Source organism: Anas acuta, chromosome 15, assembly GCF_963932015.1.
Source record: "Anas acuta chromosome 15, bAnaAcu1.1, whole genome shotgun sequence".
Taxonomy (NCBI): Eukaryota; Metazoa; Chordata; class Aves; order Anseriformes; family Anatidae; genus Anas; species Anas acuta.
The window spans coordinates 17064373-17087128 of record NC_088993.1 but is presented as its reverse complement, the minus strand read 5'-3'; the positions used below and the strand labels follow the sequence as shown (position 1 = coordinate 17087128).

General features: G+C 39.8%; 1 protein-coding gene across 7 annotated transcripts in view; it reads right to left on the bottom strand.

Moving 5' to 3' along the window:
• The window catches only part of TSC2 (TSC complex subunit 2), a 33118-nt gene that overhangs the window by 7938 nt on the left and 2424 nt on the right, over positions 1 to 22756 (bottom strand). For 2 of the 7 annotated variants that reach the window (XM_068698881.1, XM_068698887.1), the window contains exons 5-32: positions 21870 to 22014; positions 21618 to 21735; positions 21093 to 21141; positions 20553 to 20678; positions 20125 to 20198; positions 19659 to 19785; positions 18883 to 19026; positions 18517 to 18654; positions 18196 to 18299; positions 17320 to 17401; positions 16296 to 16451; positions 15837 to 15953; positions 15163 to 15285; positions 14805 to 14911; positions 14060 to 14213; positions 13208 to 13330; positions 12743 to 12877; positions 12039 to 12228; positions 11514 to 11607; positions 11085 to 11187; positions 10770 to 10864; positions 8121 to 8252; positions 6177 to 6341; positions 5382 to 5534; positions 5094 to 5206; positions 4419 to 4640; positions 3765 to 3980; positions 2158 to 2226 (exon numbers count right to left, since the gene is read on the bottom strand). In XM_068698881.1, coding sequence (XP_068554982.1) covers positions 2158 to 2226; positions 3765 to 3980; positions 4419 to 4640; positions 5094 to 5206; positions 5382 to 5534; positions 6177 to 6341; positions 8121 to 8252; positions 10770 to 10864; positions 11085 to 11187; positions 11514 to 11607; positions 12039 to 12228; positions 12743 to 12877; positions 13208 to 13330; positions 14060 to 14213; positions 14805 to 14911; positions 15163 to 15285; positions 15837 to 15953; positions 16296 to 16451; positions 17320 to 17401; positions 18196 to 18299; positions 18517 to 18654; positions 18883 to 19026; positions 19659 to 19785; positions 20125 to 20198; positions 20553 to 20678; positions 21093 to 21141; positions 21618 to 21735; positions 21870 to 22014 — 3574 coding nt within the window. The remainder of the gene's footprint in view (positions 1 to 2157; positions 2227 to 3764; positions 3981 to 4418; positions 4641 to 5093; positions 5207 to 5381; positions 5535 to 6176; positions 6342 to 8120; positions 8253 to 10769; positions 10865 to 11084; positions 11188 to 11513; positions 11608 to 12038; positions 12229 to 12742; positions 12878 to 13207; positions 13331 to 14059; positions 14214 to 14804; positions 14912 to 15162; positions 15286 to 15836; positions 15954 to 16295; positions 16452 to 17319; positions 17402 to 18195; positions 18300 to 18516; positions 18655 to 18882; positions 19027 to 19658; positions 19786 to 20124; positions 20199 to 20552; positions 20679 to 21092; positions 21142 to 21617; positions 21736 to 21869; positions 22015 to 22756) is intronic. The other 5 variants (XM_068698882.1, XM_068698883.1, XM_068698884.1 and 2 more) reach the window with 5 other exon arrangements.

The following is a 22756-nucleotide window of genomic DNA, read 5'->3' as shown; positions in this document are numbered from 1 at the left end:
ACAATGCAGAAGAACTGAAGTCTGCACAGAGGCAATAGACTGGCAGGTCCCCCTCCTTTCCTCTGAAGTACCAGCCTTTTCCCTACGGGATTTCAATGGAAGGCCATATTGAATGAGTGGCCTGGTTCTTTGATTTCACGTCATGTCAGCCTTGTTCCTGGTTTCCCTTTTGTACAGGATAACTGATCACCTTACCCTGACAGCAAAGGCCTGCACCTACGTTTGTCAAAACAAGTGCAGTTGTTTCCAATTGTCACTGATGAACAAGCAGGGGACAGAATGAAGAAAATGGGACCTTGTACATCCATACTCAGCTATGAGGACACACAGGAACTACAGAGATGTAAGGAAATACAAGACTAGCATTAAAAGTTCATCGTTATCCAGGCAGTGAAGAGATCAGATCTATGCAAGTATGCAAAGAAATTAAGTTTTTCTTGTATTGAAATGTAATGCTCCTGGTGCCTTGTAGTGGCCTAGGAGGAGGTAAGAAATTTTACTAGGAGCCATTTACTTGCAGTTTGGCAGTTTTCCTAGTATGTCTCAGTAGAAGCAAAACAATTCAGCCCTAGACATGTGAAAGGAGAAGAGAGCAGGAGTAATACATGCACTGCAGCAATACTGGGAAACCTGCATGTGGCATCTGATCAGGCAAATGGGTAACGAAACCACACTGACAAGAAAGCTCCTTGGAAGCCCTGCCTACGGTGGAGGAAGTTATTGCAGCGTTTAACCTTGTGTCTACTTCTGGCTGTGACCCTGACCACAGGGATGAGTCTGACCAAAGGCTCCTCCTGGCCTTGCTTTTTGTCCTGAGGAAAAGGCTGGAGAACAGGAGGCTTCCCATTATGCACACAAGGGACTGGAAGACCAATCTGAAAGGCCAAGATTTGTTTTCCAAATTTAAAAAAAGAAAAAAGAAAAAAAAAAAGCACACACCAAAACTAAAGAAAAATCAGCAAAACATTAAAAAAAAAAATCACTAAAGCAGCTTTTCCTGGATTGATTTCAGCTCGCAGGACCAAAGTTATTTCAAAGAAGCAATTAAGAGTTAGCATTGCACACACATACTTTCAACAAAAAATAAAAAAAATTAAAACAAAAACAAAACAACGTGCTGATCTGGTTAGCTGTCCAAGCCAGAACACACCTGCATATATCCAGCATTTCCAAGCTTCCCTAGCTCTTGCATCACTGCCAAGATTGCTGGTGATTTTTAAAAATGTAAATGCTCACTGATTATACTTTAGGTGGGAATAGAAGAATTTGAGCTGAAAGAAGTATAGAAAAACATTTTACTGCAGCGTCTTTGTGCTGCTTTAAGAGGCCTATGTCAAAAAATAAAACAGCAGTTAGGAATACTCTGGTGTTCTACAAAGAATTTTCCACTGAAGGAAAGAAGATAGAAGGAAATTTCAACCCTCCAATTAAAGACACAAAGCACTGCAGATCATCAAAGCAATACAGGGGCTGTGCTCATAACCTATGCAATTTGATCTCTGCTTAATTTAATGACAAAGTAAATTTTACTGAAGCAGAGACAGTTTTTACACTGATATTGGGCCTCCAAAAAGCTAGAATTTAATCACATTTCCACCTTAAATATATTTTTTTTCTTTAAAAAAACTGTAAACCAGCATCCATTTTAACATCAAACTTTTAATACGTATTTATCAGCTTCTTTCATCAGATTCTGTGTCCAATTCTGAAAGATTTCTGTGGGCTGAGTAGCATGGGACTTCATTTCTGGGTAGATTGTCCTGTAGCATATTATATGCTATTCTCAGAATAGGGAACTTTCACATTTAGCAGAACACAAAGCCAATTGTAAACTGAAGCTGAAAATAAACAATTAATCAAGCCACTCAGACATTTTGACAGGCCATTGAACGCTGTGCCTCATGACTCACAACCCGCCCCAGCTAAAAGAAAAGTTGCTTTAAGAAATTGCCTGCACTTGCAAATGTTGCATCTGGCTTGGACTTCTTCATGCTAGTCAAGATCCCATTTGTTGAGAGTAATGAGACCGGGTACAGACAGGAGACATGGAAGGGGAAAATGAAGTATGAGGGATACATTTTCTATGAATCAGAGGTGTTCTTCTATGGCAATACTTTTTTTTTTTTTTTTTTTTCCCTTAAAGATATATAAATATACCTGCCCAGGATATGCTCCTGTGCAACTTCCCTTGACAACTGGACTGGTACATGGAAGAGAAAGAGGCCACTGCAAAGGGAAATCAAGTGAGCAGCTACATCAAAAGGAAGGAGAGACTATATGAAAAGAAAATAAAATTAAAAAGCACAGAGTTTAAAATGTAACCAAGAACCTATTTAAAAATAAAAAATAATAAATAAATAAATAAAAACAAAGGAAAGAACAAGCTGGGATAAGCTCACTAGATGCCAAAGGGATACTTCAAGGGTGCAAGGTTTCAACATGAATAAGGAGGCATAAACACATTCAAACAATGCAGACTCAAACTGCTCTCTTTGAAGAATGCATCTTTGTGAGTTTTAGAAACAGAAAGTTCCTCGGTGATGTCCTAGCACAAACAGAAAACCAGTCTGAGCTTTTCCTGAGATACATACTTTTGGCAAAAGATAGTTTTTAAATGCACAGAAGGGTCTGAAGTGTAGAAATATGTATAAAGACTCACGGCTTTAACCTCTTAAGAGGAAGAACACCATGCATATGAGAGTCTTAAAGCAAAACTTCTTCAAAACATTCACATCACTTGTTGCATCTGGCAGGCTACTGCAGAAGCTAAGAATATGACCAAAATGATTTTCTCACTGAGTGCCACAGGAGTGGCATTCAGGTGAGTGTTTCTTTTGACTGATCAGTTAATGCCTACATACCACAAATTTGTAGGACTCAACAGGAATGTTCATGGATAAGATTTTTTTCTTCTTTTTAACTGGATTTCCAAAACAACTCATACCATTGATGCCGCCTGCTCAGAACAGCCTTGTCTGTTGCTATCACTGGTCAGTTTTGCTAGCACTAGTGATGCTGACAGCCTCAGCTAGATGTTGTTGGTGACAGCTCCAAGCTGGGATTCCTGACAGCTTTACGAGTTCCAGCTTGGTCAACAGTAACAACCCAGCATTAACACCTCTTTTCAAAGTAAACTAGCACCAACATCACCAGGCACTACAGACAACACAGTGACAAACCCTGACCACGACATTAAAGCCATCAAAGAAAATTCAAGTGATTCAACAGCACCAGTCTGAAGGCTTAACAGTCTTTTTAAAAGGTGAATACATCCGCAGCTGCTGGGATTTGTGCTCTGCCATCTCTGCTGTAAAGCAGTGGCAACTAACTAACCCTAGGCTGTTTTCCTAGGAAACTACCGCTGCCAGTGCCCAAAAAAACCTGTAGACAAATGAAAGTGCTGCATGGGAAGATCCATTCACACATGGGATGCTCAGATCAGCGGGAAAGAGAAAAGATCCGTGACTTTACTTTCATTTGGCAAACAGTTATCATGAAACACATAACTCCTGCAAAGAAGCTCCACTGCTCCTCTCTTTCTTTTAGTCAAGAAAGGGAGCTACTTTTCTGATGAAACATCAGAAGCAAGGAGGAAGGGAATTTTTCACTGAAAACTACAAAGAGAAGAAGTGATTCCCTTTCTCATTACTGTTACTCCTCAAGCCACTAACTTACACTTCAGGAACACCTACAGTAACTTCAACAGACTTGAAACAGGCTAGTGACAGCTATGCTAGACACACAACTGGCTTGACATCTCTCACCTGTGTTGGAACGTTGGAGAAGTGATGGTTTGGCTGTCCCAGTGGCCAAGCTGGAGGAGGGGACAGAGAGGGACTTGTATAGAGCCGTCTCTCGGTGTTCTTTAAAACGCTCTGCAGCCATGAGTGCATTAGACAGCTCTTGCAGGGGCATATTGTTAATATCTGAAGAAAACGGACTCAGCGGGTTCTCCAGACTCATCAGCCAGCTTGTGTTACCTGGTGAAGAAAATTAGGGAAGAGCATTAAGGACTTCCACCCCAGAAAAACACACATTGTTTGGGATTTTGCAAGTATCCAAACAGAGAACAGATCTCCTCAGTTCTCCTGACATTTGGCAGGATCACTTGGTTGTTTCCTATTTTCAGCACGTAGCTCCCACTACTCTATACCTTGTCCCAAGTCCTTCAAAAACAATCCTTAGTAAACTCATTACCATAGCAGGTTCCCAAAAGGTATTCAAAATGCTCGTTTTAATTAATGATACTAGGTCAGTTATTTTCTCAGGAAGCAACTTCCAGCTGAAAAAGACAATTCCCAGTTAATGTACTGCAGTATTCAAGAATTCTGACCTTCAGCACATCATTAATCCTTCCCTAACAGCAGATGCACCTATGCAACTCAAAAAGAGTTCACTCCACACCCAGGTAAAGATACCTGTTGGTCTGCGCACTAGGATTTCTGCCCAGCCCTGTGTCAGCAGAGGGACATATGCAGCTAAGTTTGCTTTTTCTTTCTGCAGAGGAGTCTGTGGAGCAGGATTAGACTTCTCTGATCGAGATGAAGGAGCAGGAGGACTCTGTGTCCCTTGGGAAGCTGAACCACCAGGGAAGTGGGAGGCTGAGCTGTCTAAGGCACCAACACGTAAGGCATGACCACCTAGCAAGACAAGCACAACAGAAGGGAAAAAATGTTTAGTTGATACTAAAAATATTTATAGTAATTATTTACTAGTTAAGTAAGTAATACAAATATCTGAGAAATAGAAAATCTTTTGAGATCCTCTAGCATCTGTGTGCACAACACTGAGAACCTAAGAGCTTTACCTTGCATGTATTTCTTATAAACCACATGGTTAGGTAGATATAGGTGGTTCTCATTGCAAGTGCTTGCCATTTAACCAACTGTCAAAGCTTTCCTGCAAGGAAAGGCAAGCAGAAGCAGCACCAGCAGCACTGAGACCAACAGCTGCTGCTACCTGCCCACTGTTAAGTACCAGGAAGGTCCAGATTCTCAGCTCAGTTTAGACCCAGGTCTCTTTAGTAGGTGCTAGGACACCTAAACCTGTAACAGACCCAGCAACGGCAGTAAGACTCCAGGATAGGAATTTACCAGACATGGATCTGACTCTGTTGCGAGAGCTTCTGCAAACCTGCTGCCCAGCTTGAGATTCCAGTTTTGCTGGAGCTTCTTTAGTTTGTCTCACTTGCAAAACAGGGTCTGAGCTGTGAAAAACAGAAGATATTGGTGATATTGAGCGAGGATTGTATCATGTTGGACAAATACAACAGTCCTCTTGTGGTAAGAGGAAAACCTTAAGAAAAAAAGCACAGTAACAATGATGGACATTTAAAGTGACTTTGTTAGGTGGATGTTTCTAGAAATGCAAGCAAAAGTTACCTTGACTCTGTGCTGCTTTGGAACTCTCCAGAGTCTAAGCCAAGCAAGGACCTTGTCCCTGTCCCGACACTTGTAGTGATAGTCACCAGCTTGTTACCAACCAGCCAGGTCTTTGTCCTTCCTCCAGCCAACAGAAACTCACCCACAGGAGACCTAAAAAGACATTTGTGATGAGCACAACTCCCAGACTACAAAGCACAGAGCCTCCAGAGGCAGCTGATTCCTTGTAACTACACAGGAGATACTTTCTGTTTTCTTCCTTTTTATGGCAACTGAAACATATTCCCCAATCCATGTAGGTGTTACCCATCAGGATAGGGATGAGCTAACTTTCCTTTCATTAGATAGAAGCACTACCACTATTACCCTGGCCACACATTACAGAGCAGTACGGGAACAAGGCTTGTCTGGGCTACGTGTCCCCTTCTGGGAGGGTTTCACAAGAAAAGTGCCCTTGATTGGAAGCCAGCTGGCATGGTACTCAGTTCTATAGCAAAAACTGCTATCGTCAAGCAAGGACATGGAGCAAAGCAGTGCTCACAAACAGCGCGCCACTGGGGCTACACAACCTTCAGTGCATCTCCTTCTGATCAGCTCAAGGCTGGGGACAAGGCTGGTTTGCTGCAATGGACTTTTCTCATCTAACTTCGTATTTGCACAAGCCAGATTTTATCTGCAAGAAATGGCTCCTAGGCCTGCCAGAATCTCAAGGGTGTCAAAGCAACTTTTCACTGATAAAGTAAAATATAAACCTCAAACAAAAATATTTCTGCCCGGTCACCGACTGACCCCTACCTCTTTGGCACCGCAGTGAAGTTTGAAAAGACATATCGGGCCATCATATCCAGACAGGTCTCAGTGAGTTCCAGATGGAGGTTTTTTAAGTTGTCATCAGCCTGAGCCATTGAATTTTCATCTGCAGAGCCCAAGCTTGAACTAGTGATGGATGTTTGTATCCGACTAGAAGAGAACGTTTCCAACTGACAGATCACATTGCAAAATGTTCATCCCCATCACCCAGAAGACAACATGATGCAGAACCACCTGCGATACATGCATGTGCCAGAATAGAGAAGTGGCCAGACATTAAACCCAGGATATAATCAAAATATTTTTGGATCTCCTTCATGTCGTGCTTTGTAGATTGTCACTGGAGGATGTGTGTTTTATCTTGAGGCTGAGAAACATCTAAATGACCATCAAATGACTAGGTGAGGCCAGTGCTCTCTGACGTCTGGTGGCCCATGGGCAAGTGTGCCAAGCAAATGGGGAATGGCAGCACCATGCTTTGAATTGGCTGATCTATAGTGAGGGCAAGCATTCTGTGACATAAGCAACCTGCAGAGTTTCCCAGGCAACATGTTGCCCATGAGCCATAAATCAAGTCTTTCTAGACTTAACTTCATAATATTGTGGTTTACTTTTCCCTCTGTTACATCTCTTTCATATATAGATTTTCTTTTTCTCCAAATAAACACAATAGATATGTTTTTTAATTCAATTTGAAATAGAAAAAAATTGCACTCTGTACAGGACATTGGCACAAGACTAGAGAGTAGTTCTGCCTTCAAATTAACAAAGTTAGCAATGTGATTTAAAATAATTGCAGTAACAGGCTGGATTGGGATGTTTTTATAAGAAGAATTCTTATGCCATCATAATAAAAGCTAAACTGAAGTACAGCCAAAATTTTACAATGTGACAATTTCTTTGGCATCACTAAGGTTAATTATCTGAGCTTTTAGTTGCTACAATTTGAATATAAAAACAAGAGAAAAAAAATCACCTAATAGATTAATGAGGATATTAGAGAATCAAGTGATAGAATGATATTCACAATCTAGTCACGTCAGTGTCTTTCCCCTGAATAACGTATAGCTACAGTCAAAGCACAAATACATGCAATAAAATCCTATGGATAGGAATCCTTAATGATCAAGGAACAAACATTCCGGTTCAGATTTCCGATCTACACAGCAATGTTATAGACAGCAATTTAAATTTCAAGGGAAGCAATCCAAAAATAGGTTTAAAAAACTAGCGTAAATCATTTCATCTTTCATGTGAGCAAATCCATGTTTGTGATTAAAATGTGTTTTCTTTAGCCATAAAAGCAATAGCTTCCTACGGGCTGGGCGTGTTTCATCTTTCACTACTCTATGGAGAGACAAATTAAGGTTTTCATGTCCTTGTATTTTGACCAGAATACTTCTGACAGCCCCCTCTGCATCAAAAAACAAATCCCAAACCCAGGCCAGAACTATTCCTCATAGTTTGGAAAGAGGGCCTGCACTTAAGCTGGCAGAGCATAAAAAGCATCTCCTGCAGCAAGTCACTGCTTAGAAAGCTGAAGTTTCAGTGGGTTTTAACCAGTATGCTCACTTACACAGAATGCAACCTTTTTCTTTTTTTTTTTTCTTTTTTTTTTTTCTTTTTCCCATCACCATATTTTGCAAATCGATTTTTTTTCTTGCAAAAGCATCAGAGAACAGGGCAAAGCAGACATACACAACACACGGGGCAATGTGGCAGCCCAACAGCCAGCATTGGGAAGCCATGGAATATCCATGATGCTTTCCCAAAACCTAGACTGTGGCCAGGAGCAGGTTTTTTTTTAATGTGGATCAAAGTCATGCAAGCATCCCACATGCAAATCCACCCTGCTTCCACCCACCCTTGCAGTAAAATTTCCAAGTGCTGAATTGCTCTTGGATTCTCCCCACTTAAAAGTGCCTCTACCTGCGGACCACATGTTCAGACACACTGATGCTGCGGGATCGGAAGGCATCAACTGCAGAGGATTCTTTCAGCTCTTTCACTGGAGGAGAGTTATTCAAGCCTTGCTTTGCATTTTTGGCTAGTCTTAAACTACTAGGTGGAGAAGCACCAAGCCCCATAAGAGGTCACAGGAAGGGAGGAAATCATTGAAGGGATGTAGGTTGAAAGGTCACAGGTCACAGGGTCAATATTGGGGGATCCCGGAGGGTGATGTAAAATAAAACAAATGCCAAAAAAGGAAAATAAAAATTAAAACGTACAAACAAGCAGAGCTGAAAGCATTAAAAAGACAAACCACATTTTGAAAACAAGGTTTTAAATGTGCTACAAAACAAATGAAATTAGTACAGGTTAAAACAAAAAAACTGATTGAAATGATTGTTGGAATACTGAACTGTTAAACAAAGGCAAGAGAATCTTATTGCTAATTTGGCACAAAGCTCTCAAGTCTGAGAAGGTTTGTGCAGTTCTGCCAGCTCTTGTGTTATCTCACCTCAACAATTCAGCACAGCTAAAAAAAAAAAATGGCTACTTACACAAAGACCAGATCCCCAGATCCTAAAATGCTTTCCCAGTACCAGGTAGCAGCACATTCTTCCCAGAGAGACAGGGTTCTAACATTGTCAAGTCTGGCCTGAGCCTGAACTTCAACTCTGAACCACAAAAACTTACCAGGGTCGGTGAGAGGTGTCCCTTGGCTCAGATCTTGATACACTGGGGGAGACTCAGCCTGTCTGAAACTGATCCTTCTCGCACTGCACTGCATGGATGCGGGGACAAGAAGGCAAACATCCTCTCCACTGCTGCTGACTGCATGATGCTTTTGTCAAATAAGCTATCTTACTTCAGGTGGATCAAGATAACCCACTTGACTTTCAAGAGGAACAGAAAAGAAGATAAGCCTTCACACTGTCTGGTGCCAACCACATGTGGCAGATGACAGCAATTAACATCTAAGAGGCACTTCAATTAGTCACAGCTGAGCTGCATGCCTGGCTGGGCACCAATAGGTAGGTAACAGTTGGTTCAGCAGTTCACATTGCCTTATATAAAATGAAGATACCCATTTAACCCTTTTGACTCTTCCTAAACATGATTTATTTGCTCTCCTCCTTTCAGTGAATGATTACATTTCAGATAGGCACCTGGATGGATTAGAGTTTATTTCTCCTCCTCCTCCCCCTGACAGGTTACATTTCGGCCACAACTGGAGATGTGACCACAGAGAGCAGAGACCCACACTGAGATAATCACCTACACCAACACTGCCATTCAGCAGCCTTGAAAATTGTTGGAATCTTCATCTCTTTCAACACCCAGCACCTTAGCTAGAGCAGAGAAATGCTTATTCTTCGGGGTTCAAAGCACAAAACCCAAACACACAAGTTTCTCAAGCAAGGAAGCAGTTATCTGCTCAAAGCTATTTCTTCTCTCATTTAGCTAGAATCTAAACTTGAAAGCAGAGGCATCACTGCCATTCTGGTGTTTCAAGTTGCTGTCTGAGTACAGCCCACACTCCTCAGCAGAGATTTCTATGAAAGTGATCCTGCAGCATTAGCGAAAGCCTTTAGATACAGTAGTATTCCAACCTGGTTGAATTTAACAGGGTTTTTTTTGGAAAAAAAAAAAAAAGATTAGCTGAAATTCTAATTCAAGAGACAAGTGTCAAAAGGCTTCTCTTCCAAATTTCTGAATGAAAGAGGAGGAGATGGGAGAGATGAAACACAAAACAGGGTTTACAGCTATAGCATTAGGGCAGGGATGGTGTTTCTTCATTGCAAGATACTCGCTGAGCCTTGCAGTTAAAGTAGAGGCACTTTCCCCAGGGTTCAAATGCCACTGGATGCGTACTGCATATTAACACTGAAGCAAGTTAAGTGAACCAATTTAGGTATGTCCTACAGGTAAAAGGACATTAGAGAACCCCTGAATGCCTTCCAAGCAATACTCTTCCATCCCTGCAAATGTTACTTTGAAAGACTACTGACAAGGTACATTCTGACTTCTAAAGATACCAGGCTTTGCTTAAAACTGACATACTGCTTTCAAAATTAAAAAAAAGGATCAGGCCATTCAGCCACAGAGAAGGCAGCTGTCTGCCACCCAGCACATTGACTTGAGTGATATCACTATGGAAAAACACATTTTTTGCTATCTTAATTTATACAGGTTGCTAATCAATATAATTTACCTCACTACTGTTTGTAATAGTCATTAGAGATCAATTATTAAAAGGAGTAAACACTATCAATATAAATATGGTTCTCTACTACTTCTGGTATTACCCTTCTCTATTCTGGTAGCAGTGTACCTGAAAGAACCATTGCTTTCCAAAAATTAACCACAAAAAACCCACACCTTAGCCTAAAAACTTACAGAACAGTGATGCCTTCATACGTACTACCAGACTGTCAGACACGTTTGATTTCAACTTCTTACCAAACTCAGTTTGTCTTTTACCAATCCCCTGACCTAAAGAGGTTTACTTTGCTTGCTTAAATGCACTGTCGGATTTTGGATAACTAAACAGCTTCCTTCCAAAAAACATAGGAATGGTGTGAGCACGAAAACAGGGAACACAAGCCCCTACTGGAATCTAACATTATTTACCTTTTTGGCCGCTCATTGAGGCTTGTACTACGAGCTCTGAAACTGTCCTTCTCAGGTGTGTCATCAAATGAAAGGAGGACATTCGAGCGCAAACCCTGCCAATTGAGACAAACAGGTAACAGCTGGAATGAGCAGGACTTGCAGCTGAAAGACCACAATCGTGGCCAATGCACAAGAACTCACATTTAGTCTTGAAAAAGAAGTTAACAAGAAAATGAGCTTTTCTCTGGCTTCAAACAGAACCTTTATACTTCTCAGACCAGTATAAGCTGTCCTTTTTATTTATGTACTGTTTGATTCAGTAGTATCCGTTACCTTTGTAATATAGGGGACGAAGTCCTTTCGGAAGGGAAGGCGACACCGAATGAACCACATAGCTATCACGTGATGGGCCAGGCAAACAATGTACTGGTTAAACCTAAAACAGCAAAAAGATCTCCACAGAGTTTAATGCTGCAATATGATGCCATTCCAGAAGTGAACAGAGGGACTTTTCTATCAGAGAAATAGAACTACTCCTTTACCTACTGTAAGTTTCAAGAAAAAAAAAAAAAAGTTCTATTTAAGAAAAACAGACATTGTGTCTGAGGAGATTACGTCCCACCTTCAGAAAAGGCTTAGAGATACCAGAATAAGGAATATCAAATACATAACCTTGATCTGAGTGCTACAAAAAAAAGCTTATCTTATTCTCTTTATTTTACAGATGAAGAAGGAGAAGAAGCGTGTTTGCTATAAACTTACTTGGAAGGGTTTGTGTAGGGTAGGGAGATGGCAAACACACTGGCATACTGCTCTGCTGCAAAGTTCCTGTAGAGGTGAGGGAGCCTTGCTAGAGCTAGAATAGTTCAAGAAGAAAACCAGCACAGGTGAGCTTTGAACATGAGCTGTTCAATACCAGAATTCAGTTTAATTTGAATTGTTTTGTTTCTTCTAAATCATCAGCTGACATGAATACTAACATCATGGTATAACTTCGCACTATTTAAATTATAAGCAACAAGGCAGAGAAAACAGCTTTGTATTTCCCATCACTGTATGGTGGCACTGCACAAAACATGCCTCTTTCTTCAGTGTGTGCAAGTGCCTTCAATAGAAAAGCAATAACAATTAAGAGATGATCAAACATTGATATTTTGAGGATGGTGAAAGGGAATTACCAAAAAAACAAGAATTTGCTGACTAAATGCAATCAAAATACTTATATTCAATGCAAACAAAACATTTACAACTGTAGAAGATCAAACATAGAGGAACATTACAACTTACTTGAAAGAAATTCTAAGAGAGGGATTGCCATATTGGCTGTAGCAGAAATGTGGGTTAATTTGACTATTAGGACAGGAAGCGCCTTTATGATGATGTCAGGCATCTCGACACTACAGACAGAGAGTGCCACAACGCATTGGTTCGCACAGCGATAGATAAGACCATGTTCTAGGCAGTACACGATTTCACGCTAGAAGAATAAAAAACAAAAAGAAAAAGGTCATAATGCAGGGAAGAAAAAACATGTGACGTATCATCTCTTGACTTCAATTAGCATTTTAGAATAATTTGCAAAGTATAGCTACCATAAGGCCTGTATGATACACATGAATTCTTATCCAAAATGCACCAGAATCCTAAAAGAGGCTGCATGTATTCTAGGCCAAAATCTTACTATGGGACATAATCAGGTAGAAATTTTAGAAATTATTACTTAAGCTTCTGATTAAATACAGGGATGTATCAAATCCTTTTTATGGACAATTTTTGTCTTTCTGTTCAATTTTTACATTCACCAGGGTCTTCCAGCAGAAGGTAAAGTCACTCAGCAATGTGTGAGTGGGGGAATAGGTATAGATGGAGAACAGTGAGACCAACTAACCAGACAGTTACTGCTGCAAAGTTAGAAAAGTGAAAGAGAAGGAAATACTCCACTATACAGGCTCAACCCTGTAATTTCCCCCCGACACACACGTTTCCCCTACCTGTTTAGCCTTGTCCAGATAATTATGGTAAGATATTAATGCCGTCAGCACTGGTACTACAGCCAGATGCAAATCAGTGCGAGAGAAGCCTTCTGGGGTACCATGGAGTCTGTCAGTTGTCTTTTTGTCTGTGAGCTGATATAGTACACGTTAAGTTAGAATACCTTACACTAAGAATACTCTCTAAAAGGCAGTGGAAAGGCACTGCCCATAGCCACCTTTGCATAGGTGTGTATATATCTATATATATATAAATAAAATACTATATATAAAGAACAAAGACCGATTACTAAATACCTAAAACAACCCTCACAAAAAGGGAAGGTGAGTCAGGACTGACAACAAGCATGATAACATACTAAAAATACTATACTTCAGAATACTAGACTGAAGAAAAAATTTCAAAAAACTATCAAGCAAACTAAGAATCTGATGATTATATATCAGTAGGGCATGCAGCATTACCATATAGCTCAGTGCAGATGCCAGGAGGTCTATGTTGCAAGGAGAAGTTAAAAACAGCACTTTATAGCGGAGAGATTCTGGCAATTTGTTGAGGACCAACTTCAACACCTTCCAATCTGTCTCCTGGAAAGAAAGAAAAAAATTAGGGTGAAAAATTGTTGTATGATGAATTCTATTCATTTTGAAAGCAAGACCAATCACATTCCAGACATACCATTTCCTAGGCAGTTGTATTTCTTGCCGTGGTAGCTACATAAAAAGCAGTGACATTTATCTGTCACAAGTTACTGCCTGTCTTTCATCCAGCTCTAGGTGCAATACTGAAAACCGACTTGTATCCAGACCTGATTGAGCTCAACCAGGCAGAGCCAGAATTCAACTCTCCTAACCACTAATATAAATGAGCTTCCAAAGCAAGACACCCTCTCAGAACTCAACGATGTCCAAAGCCAGCATTAATGAGCAAATTATATATATATTTCATCAGCAACTGGAAAATTTACCAATTTTCATTATACTTCAAAAACTTGCAATTGGACAGTTTCTTTTAGTTTCAAATGCCCTTTCAGAAATAAACAAAGATCAAAGAATCGTCCTAACAAATACATTTTTGCCTTTGTCTGCTCTGAAGCAGAGCACAATGAAAGCCTTGCTGAGTTCCTAAAGAGCTGAACTGCTGCTCCGACTGGTGGTTATGAAGTTGTACAACTACACACAGGTGCTCAAGGAGAAGGATTTAAGTATTATTTTTTAGGCATTACTTAGATTCTCTGGGATGACATTCTCTAGCCAGACATTTTCAGTTGACATATCTCATATGAGGATGGTAGCTGTCATTAAGGGGGGACATACTTGCTTCAAACACTGCAGAAGGACACCAAAAACCATCGAGTATGGCAAATGCCCTATACGGATGGTGGTGTTCTGGGAAGGCACGCTGGGACTTCCTGAAGGTGGAGAGAGCGTACCAGTCGGCTTTTTCTCAGAAGCTCTCTTCTCTGCTTCTCTGCAACATGGGAATGCAGAAAAATAATGTAATGTAAAATGAAGACAAGAACAGCCTATCCATATTACCTACAATGCTACCCTATTTGGTAGCTAGTTTGAAAATAGTATTGTGTTGCTGTTTGGTTATCAATTAAAAAACATGGGATTGCCAAGTAGACCAAGGTTTCGGTTTGGTCAGGATAAATACTTTTTCTATCCAGACCCCTAGCAAATTTAGAGAGGTATCTTTTGTGGTATGTTACACAGGAAACATCAGAACGAGCTATAAAATTAAAATAGCCAGATTTGTACAAATCATTGAATCAAATCTCAGTAGGAGAACTGGTTCCAGACAGGAAATTGCAAACATTTTTGTGAATTTTTGAAACAGAAATTCCATGTCCGGGATTGGTAATTCTGTAGACAAGTCATTTGAAAAAGCACAGAGTTATTAGTTGAGACCATCCTAAGCTGCAACTATAGAGTTGCCTAGCAAGAGATTCATCGGGATTTGGAAGGTTTAGACAAAATGGAAATGAACTATTAAACTCATGCAAGAATGTAGAATAGTTCTGAAAACAGCATTTGCTAGATGCTATGAGAAACCTACACAAAGTCACATAGACAGTAAGGGCTGAATCTCACTGCTCCATCCTTGTTGGAAAGGCCAAGACGGTGGAGGGAGTCAGCTCGAAGCATCAGCAGGAAATCAAATACCTGCAATAGACAAGACACTGGAGTAACTAAAAACCGAAGCCAGTAACATACTCTCCCACCTCCCATTCTCCCACCTGCAGGCACAAAGGGATTTCTTCCAGATGCTGTGGCTAGTTCTGTACTCCTACTAGCCAAGAAATGCTTAATTTTGCTTCTGACCAGCTCTACAGAACACGCTGCCCACATGCAATCCAAGATTCCCAGAGACAGCACACAGCTCTTGACCTACAAGTACAGGTTACTGCTCATACCTGCAATCTGATGCTGCTAGCAACAGGTAGGCTGTACGAGTACATATAGTGGCGTTGGACGTGGTGAATCAGCATCTCGTATACACGCATTGCGTGGCTGGAAGGTAAGCTGTACAGTTTTGTCTACAAAGGAACAGAAACAATCTAACACAATCTGACACTGGTTATTCAGAATGTGTATCTGCACTGAGAATTCAAAAACAACACAGCTAAGCCTTGCTCCTGAAAGCAAGATGAACAGACCAATCTAGTCAGAACCTTTGCAGAGACTTCAGAGCAACTTTGTCTGGCTTCAGAAGGGCAGTGTTCAGAACAAACAGCTCTTTGCAACTGCTTCAACTGTATCTCAGGATATGCCAGCCAAACACAGTGGATCTATTCAAGGTTAGGAGCCAATCTCCTTCTGCTACAGCTTATGAACACATCTGCCCTCCACATGTGAAAATGCATTCATATTCACTGTACAACACTAATTAAGAGAAAAAAAAAAAAAAAAAAAAAAAACTTTTAGCAGTCACACAATACTCAAAACAAAAGAAGTGACCAGAAAAGTTAAACTTTTAAGTGTGCAGATCGAAAGGCAGATAGTAGGAGTTATCTGGAAAAAAAAAAACAATGGAGTCTAGCAGAAGACTACTCTGAAGAACGCTTGTTCAACACTCTGCCACGTTTACCTGAAGAATTATCAGGAGTCCAAGAACTGCTGTCTTGACATCCTCCAGAGAAGCGGAATATGATAGCAAATCCCTCTCTTCCAGTTCAGATGGAGATGAGAGAGAATGTGCAGCCACCTGTTTAAAAAAAAAAAAAAAAAAAAGAAAATGAAATATAACACAACACTTTAAATCCACAGCACAACTTTTCTTTAATGCTATCTTGGAAGATCAAACAAGACCACAGAAATTCACCCTTGCTGGAAATTCTGCAAGCTCTGTCACATAGCTTGGATGTATGTTCACAGGGTTTTGAAAGCTCTGTGCTCCATGCCTGCATCTACAAAACCCAGCAATTTTCCAGTACCCTGCTGATCCATGCAAGTCATAAGATTCATGGGTTAGTCTCCTCAGCCACAATACGAGGATCTGGCAAAAGCCGTCATGATGCTACTGACAGTTGAGCAAACTCTGCCTCACCTTCTCTATGATATCAAGCAAGCTGTTAAAGTGATGTGTGTTGCAGCCTTCAGCAAGGTCTACAAGTAGCTGAGTGGCCAGTTTTCGAACTTGATGGTCTTTATCCTCTGGAATGTGAGCCAGCTGAGAGATCACAACCAAGTTTATCAGCTCTTCCTGCAAGAGAACCGACTTTAATAAGTCTGTACATTTTGCTGTCAGTTTTTCAATCATCATATTAAAGAGGCAAACAGAACAAAAACAACACTGGTATCAGGCTTGTTCCTCAACTAACCATTTGGTTCCTTGATCCTTCCTCTTCCCCCCCAGTTAAGTATTTCTGTATATCCCTCCTTCCAAACATTTAACACTTTCGTTGAACTTGGATTCAATGTTTTGGCTTTCATCTTTTCTACAGACAACGTCAATAGTCTTATCTGAGCCTGGGCTAAGGGAATTCTGTGGGGCTTTTTTTTTTTTTTTTTTTTTTTTTGACAGGCAGGAAACATGACAGTAACATGTTTTCATGTTTTCACAAAACTTCAAGGAATCCAAGAAGCACCTCTGCCCCTTCTGTCCTCTGACACACTCTGGGTACATTCCGAGGAACTGAAGACATCTCTCTCAAACAGCTTCCATCTTGGATCACTGGAAGGACCATGACAAGTCAATCTGCCCACGTCAGATTTTGTTCAGACCTCACCTTTTTACAAAGATTTTAAATGAACTCATCATCTCTCACCCTAACCTTCTGTACTTCCAAAGCAAGACGTATATGGAATTAATGACTTTAAAACAAGGATGTGAATCCACGAGCAAGGATGTCTTCAAAACACTTCACAGCAGCTCCCACTGCAAGTCACACAGACCTTTACTCAGCTAAGGGCAATTGAAAGGCAAGCTCTCCTAAAGCAATGTTTGTTGTGTTCAACATCTAAAGCACAGTTCTGTGCATTCTTCAGTGGCAGAGATGACACCATAAAGCCCGCCTCGCCAAAGCCTTTAAGATCTCACATGTAATCATCAGGAACAGATAAACACATACCTCATAGAACTGTCTGTTAATACTCAGTACAAAGGACAACACATCCAGAACTTTAATACGAACAGCACTACGGCTTTCATTCCTAAAATAGAAAGAGCAAATTCAAGATGAGTGAAATGAAGTTGCTGGTATTTAGGTGAGGGGGGAAGAAGAGAAAACGAAAATAAAACTAAATCAAACTAAGAAATTTTTTAAGAGTTAGAACATTAACTGTTAGAGGGCAACTCAGCCTTCAATTAATGTCTCTACATACAAAATCAGATTCAAGAACAAGTGGAAACTAGAATCCCAATTCAACTTTTTTCCTACAATTCAGCTTTTACTACTACTGAAAACCTGTAACTGCAGCTTTTCCACTTCCAGTCCAAACTAGGAAGTGTATGTCAAAAGAACAAGTGCTCTGGCAAGGAAATTCAAAATCAAACACATAGCAGAAAGATCAAGCTGTTCCTCAGCAACATTTCACAAATGAGACAAGTTTTTTATTGGTGCACACAACAGTATTTTTAGAAGTGCCAATTCAAAGACAGGTACTACTTTAATATTGGATAACCACATACAGCCTCAAGGCTTAACAGTAAATTCTTGTTTGGTGTCAGAATCATAAAGTGCTGTGCAGTGGAGCACGTAACTGCCTAAGTTAACTGGAATAGCACCATCCAATGGAAATAAAGGAAAGTAGGGAAAAAAAGAACACAAATAACTCAGTGGTAAGATTTTCTTCTGCTAAACAAAATGCTTTCACATACTATGCCCTGGAACTACCATACTTAAACTCAGTAACATTAGACCTTCAGAAAACAAAGTTACTTAACATGGAAGGGTAGCAAGAAACATGTGAAAGTACCTTGTATTCATAGAATTATGATTTCATACCTGAAGAATCTCTCCATTAACATCTGCAGGTTGTGAATCCAACCATCTTTGGCAGGATGAATGGACTGTGCTCTGTACGCTATCAAGTTTAGTACAGAAGATTCCTTTCATGGAAAGATTAAGATTTTTTTTTAGTGTATGAACAAATAAAATACATTCATTTTTTGTCCTCCCTCTAAGAACAAGGTTCATGCAAAAGGTAAGTCCTTGCTGACGTTTTCTAACCACTGGTTATTTCAGGACTTGCAGTTTTCAGCTGTACTGAGTAACAAAACTGTTTCAACTGGCCGTAAAGAAAGAAGATAACAGGGAAAGTCTTACTGGTCTCTGATCAGCACATCTTTCCACCAGCTCAAAAAATCTCTCTTCAGAGCCATGAAATTCATTCTGGTCACAGAGTTCTTCTACTGTAGTCAAAAGATCATGTACAATGGACTTAAGTTCTTGGCTCTCTAAACTCTGAAACAAAAGGCAAAAACATTCCTAAAAGACTTCTACTTTACCAAAAAGTACTAACTTTTAAATATAAACAGAAAACTCAGCTGGTAGCCACAGTATCAAGAATAAGGTGAAACCTTCATCTGACTTCAAAGTGCACTAGAGCGTACAAACAAGAGAGGAATTTTCAAAAATATTTATGGCGGAGTCTTTTAATTGAAAGCACATCAAGATAGGCTCAACACTTACCTGCAGCTGTTGCAGTAATCGCTCAATGATGTCCAAAAGGATATCCCACGTTACAGCCTGCAGCTCCTTCCCATACTTCTTTATTAGACGTGTTATGGACAGAACTATCTCATAAGATACAACTGCATTGGGACATGTCATGGCCTGGAATACAAAGTGCTTCAGTTAGTTAACAGTTGGTAAGTCATGGTCAGAAACCCTCTCAAATTCAAGTGAAAGATGCCTTGCTCAGAATGAAGTTAGCCTGAAGGCCAGTAAAAAATAAATCTAAATCAACATACACAAACACCAAAGCAAAGAACCATTTTATAAAGTGGTTACACCCTCCTGCAAGCAGCTGTAGATCAGATGTCAAATACAGCCCCATCTTGAAAAAAGGCATGTGAGGTGCCTGATCCACTTGGACAAGAAAATTTTAATGGAGCTCTGAGGACATCGTCCCTCAAATTTTTGTATCACACACCAGAAAGAGTGAAAGCTTTTGCTTGATTTTTATTTTTTAAGCTAGCAACCACAACACAGATATTTTATAAAAAGAATTCAGAGTTTGCATTTCTGGCCAACAGAGATACACAGATACTCCAGAAGGAGGCCTCAGTTTTAAACCTAAAATGTCTGTTGTTTTATTCTTTCTCTACACTTCATCCAGAGTACCCAATTGCTACCTTTCAGCCACAAAAAGATTTCTTTGGTGTAGGGGACTACATTTTTGCTCTAAATCTGTGCAAGTCTGGATGTATACCTAGTTAAAAAGTTCCTCCAGCATCCCATCTTACCTTGAGGAATGAAGGCAGCACTGAAGTTGGGGAGTTCTTGAGTGAATTTAGGCGATGAGCACCCCAGAGAGCCATCCCAACGAAGAACACAGCTCCTCTCAGCAGCGCAGCATCCGCCATGTAAGCTCTGTGAACAGATGGAAAGAAAACCTTAGACCATGCTAGGCCACAAGACTCAATAGGAATACAAACTATCACGGCAGTAATTACCAGCTGTTATACATTTGAGACTTGCATAGCAGTTTATAAACATTAAACGTAACAAACCATTTAGTATGATTTTAGTTTTAAATGAAGGAAAAATAAATTCAGAAAAGCTAAAAAATGAGCATTTCAGCAGCATAACTAGGATTCACTTCTAAACACCACAACTTTCAGCCTATTCCTCTGAAATCAGTGATTCTCTGTCTACCTCAATGGGACCTCTACAAAATTGATAGGATTTGTTTAGATAGACCTTCTTTACCTGTCCTCCATGATCCTGCACATGTTGTAGATGGCACTGTGTCCCAAGTGAGTTCCCAGAAGGTTGCGCATAAGCTGCAAATTCAAAGAGGACACTCCGATTGTTAAAACTCTCCTTAGCCCAAATATGCAGTCAGCAGGCCAACCAAAACTGTTTATGGTAAAGTGAATATGTTCCATGCCATTTTCACACAACAGAAAAAGTAGCCCATCACATCAGCTGAGACAGAAGCATAGATAAGTTACATGGAAGTGACAGAATTCACACTAACAGCATGCTGATCCCCTTAATACTTGAAACAATTATTAATTTATTTAAACTTAAAACCAAAGTGAAATTCATGGCAAACATTTGCACACACATGGCCCTTCATCTATGAGTCCAAAACAGCGAAGTCATAAGAAACAAAGCTGCAAGAAAGTTCTGACCTTCCAGCACGGCTCGCAGAGCTCCTTCACATTGATGGTACGGCACAAAGTGATGATAAATACTGGCAGATTCTCTGATGGCAGACAATTATAGCAAACAACGGCATCTAGTACTTGCAAGGAAATCTTTGGAAAAGAGAAAGATAAAATGGTTATACACTTCTCTAGGATCAAAATGGGTCAAAACTTAAAGCTGACAGACCCAGGAAATCTTCTGGAAGTCAAAGGGGATAGAGATATGTCTTTTTTTGTCTTTTTTTTTTTTTTTCCACTCAGTGCAGTATGGAAAGACATAAAAAGCACTGTTGACAAACTGAATTGCTTATCAAATTTATGCACACTCTATTTCTTTTAGAATAAAATTAATATTTGTATAAGAGAGATGATGGCTTACAAACACTTTATAACGTTGTATTAACTCTCTTCTAAGATAAGAATAAACTGGGATGAGAGTCTGATGATCTGATTTTGTTTGTAGCAGATACAGTTTCAAAGATTTTCAAAGAACTCTCAAAGTACTCAGAGAGTCAAATTACTGACCTCTATGTCCACAGATGATGAAGTCTGAATGCACAAGATGCATATCTTGCTGTTAGGAAAGAACATTTAATTATAATTGTTTGCTTAATATGATTTTAGGCAAATTACAAAGACAAAACAGACAAGTAAACTGCCGTGTTATTTTACTTATCATTCCCCCCCTTTGGCTTTGTTGATAACATTCCTAGGAACAGTACAACCTTTTATAAACAGTTAGGTTACAGATGCACTTAAATGACCTCTCAGTATGCCGATGTTAATAAAATAGCAGACAGAGACCCCTTGTGAGACTAAGCAATGCAGTCAGGTTAATCACATGAAATGGGGAAAACACATGCAACACTTTAAACTAAAATGAATCTGAACATTGTAAGAAAATCAAATATTTGTCAGAAGTGACAGGTATGACCTGGAATGAAAGAGATCCAGATCAGATGAAAAAGATTCCACTTAATCTGCATATTGATCTGCAACTTTGCCCCATAAAAAAGCCAAGAATAAGCACTTAGGGGTTAAAAAACTTACTGGACCATGTCAGCTACATAGTCTTCCAGATAGCAGCTGTTAAATTTCACCAGGTTTACTAAAACCAGAAGGAACTCAGAAGACAAACCAACATCCATCCACTGTAGTACAAAGTCAGCTAAAGGAAGAAAACAAATCATTACACTATGCTTTTTACCCAGAAGTGTTATCACTACCTGTTTCTTTTATCACTGAATACCTGCCCCTTGGCTTATTCCCAGAAAATTTAAGAGAGGTAAAGACAATACTCACCTAACTCTTCTTCCAAATAAGTGATATAACGCCCATTCTCTGTTAGAGCCTTGAACACTTCAAGCCGTTCATGCAAGTCTTCATTGGAGGGATAGTCCTTAATAACTTTAAAAAAATGTGCTCTGAGAATTCCTAATCTCTCACCCTTGGGGGGAAAAAAAAAGAAAAGTGGGAGAGAGAAACGACAGTGTCAGTAAAAAAATAAATAAATAAAGACCTGGACCTGATCAAGGTCTGTAGCAGTAAGCTTGACTGATGCTTGAAATGATTTTATTTTCCTACAGGCTACAAAAGTCTTGAAAATACTTTCATCTCTACTGGCTACTGACAATAGCTCAGGACTTCTTAATCTGTTCTAACATTTATTTATCAGAATTCAGGGCTTGGAAGCATTTTGTCCAGCAATACAGACAGCATCCAATGCACAAGTAAACCAAAGAAACCGCAACAGACTGCACTGTCAGAAGAGCATTTAAAAAACAGAAACAAAACAGAATTGATATCTATTTTTTTCCCAGTCATCTACCCTTATTTTTTCAGGATACTGAAAAGTAGGACTTTGGTCTGGTACAGTCTTGTGTTTGAATAGCACACTGTGAAATCCGAAGAATTCATAGCATGCTTAACTTGGCCAGGCTAGAAATGCATCTCATACAGAACTTCTTGCACACTTGACATGCTGAAACATCAGAAATGGCTGCAGACTACGACTGATATGTCTGGACAAAGAGCATAAAACTGTGCTTTATTATTCCTGAACTTAACCCAAAGTATTCTTTAAAAAGAAAAAAAACAGTCAAGCAGATTTAAGTTAAAAGGCTGCCTCTTCCCATTTACTCAGCACAACCAAAAAAAAAAAAAGAAACATGGAAAGTCAGAGGAAAAAG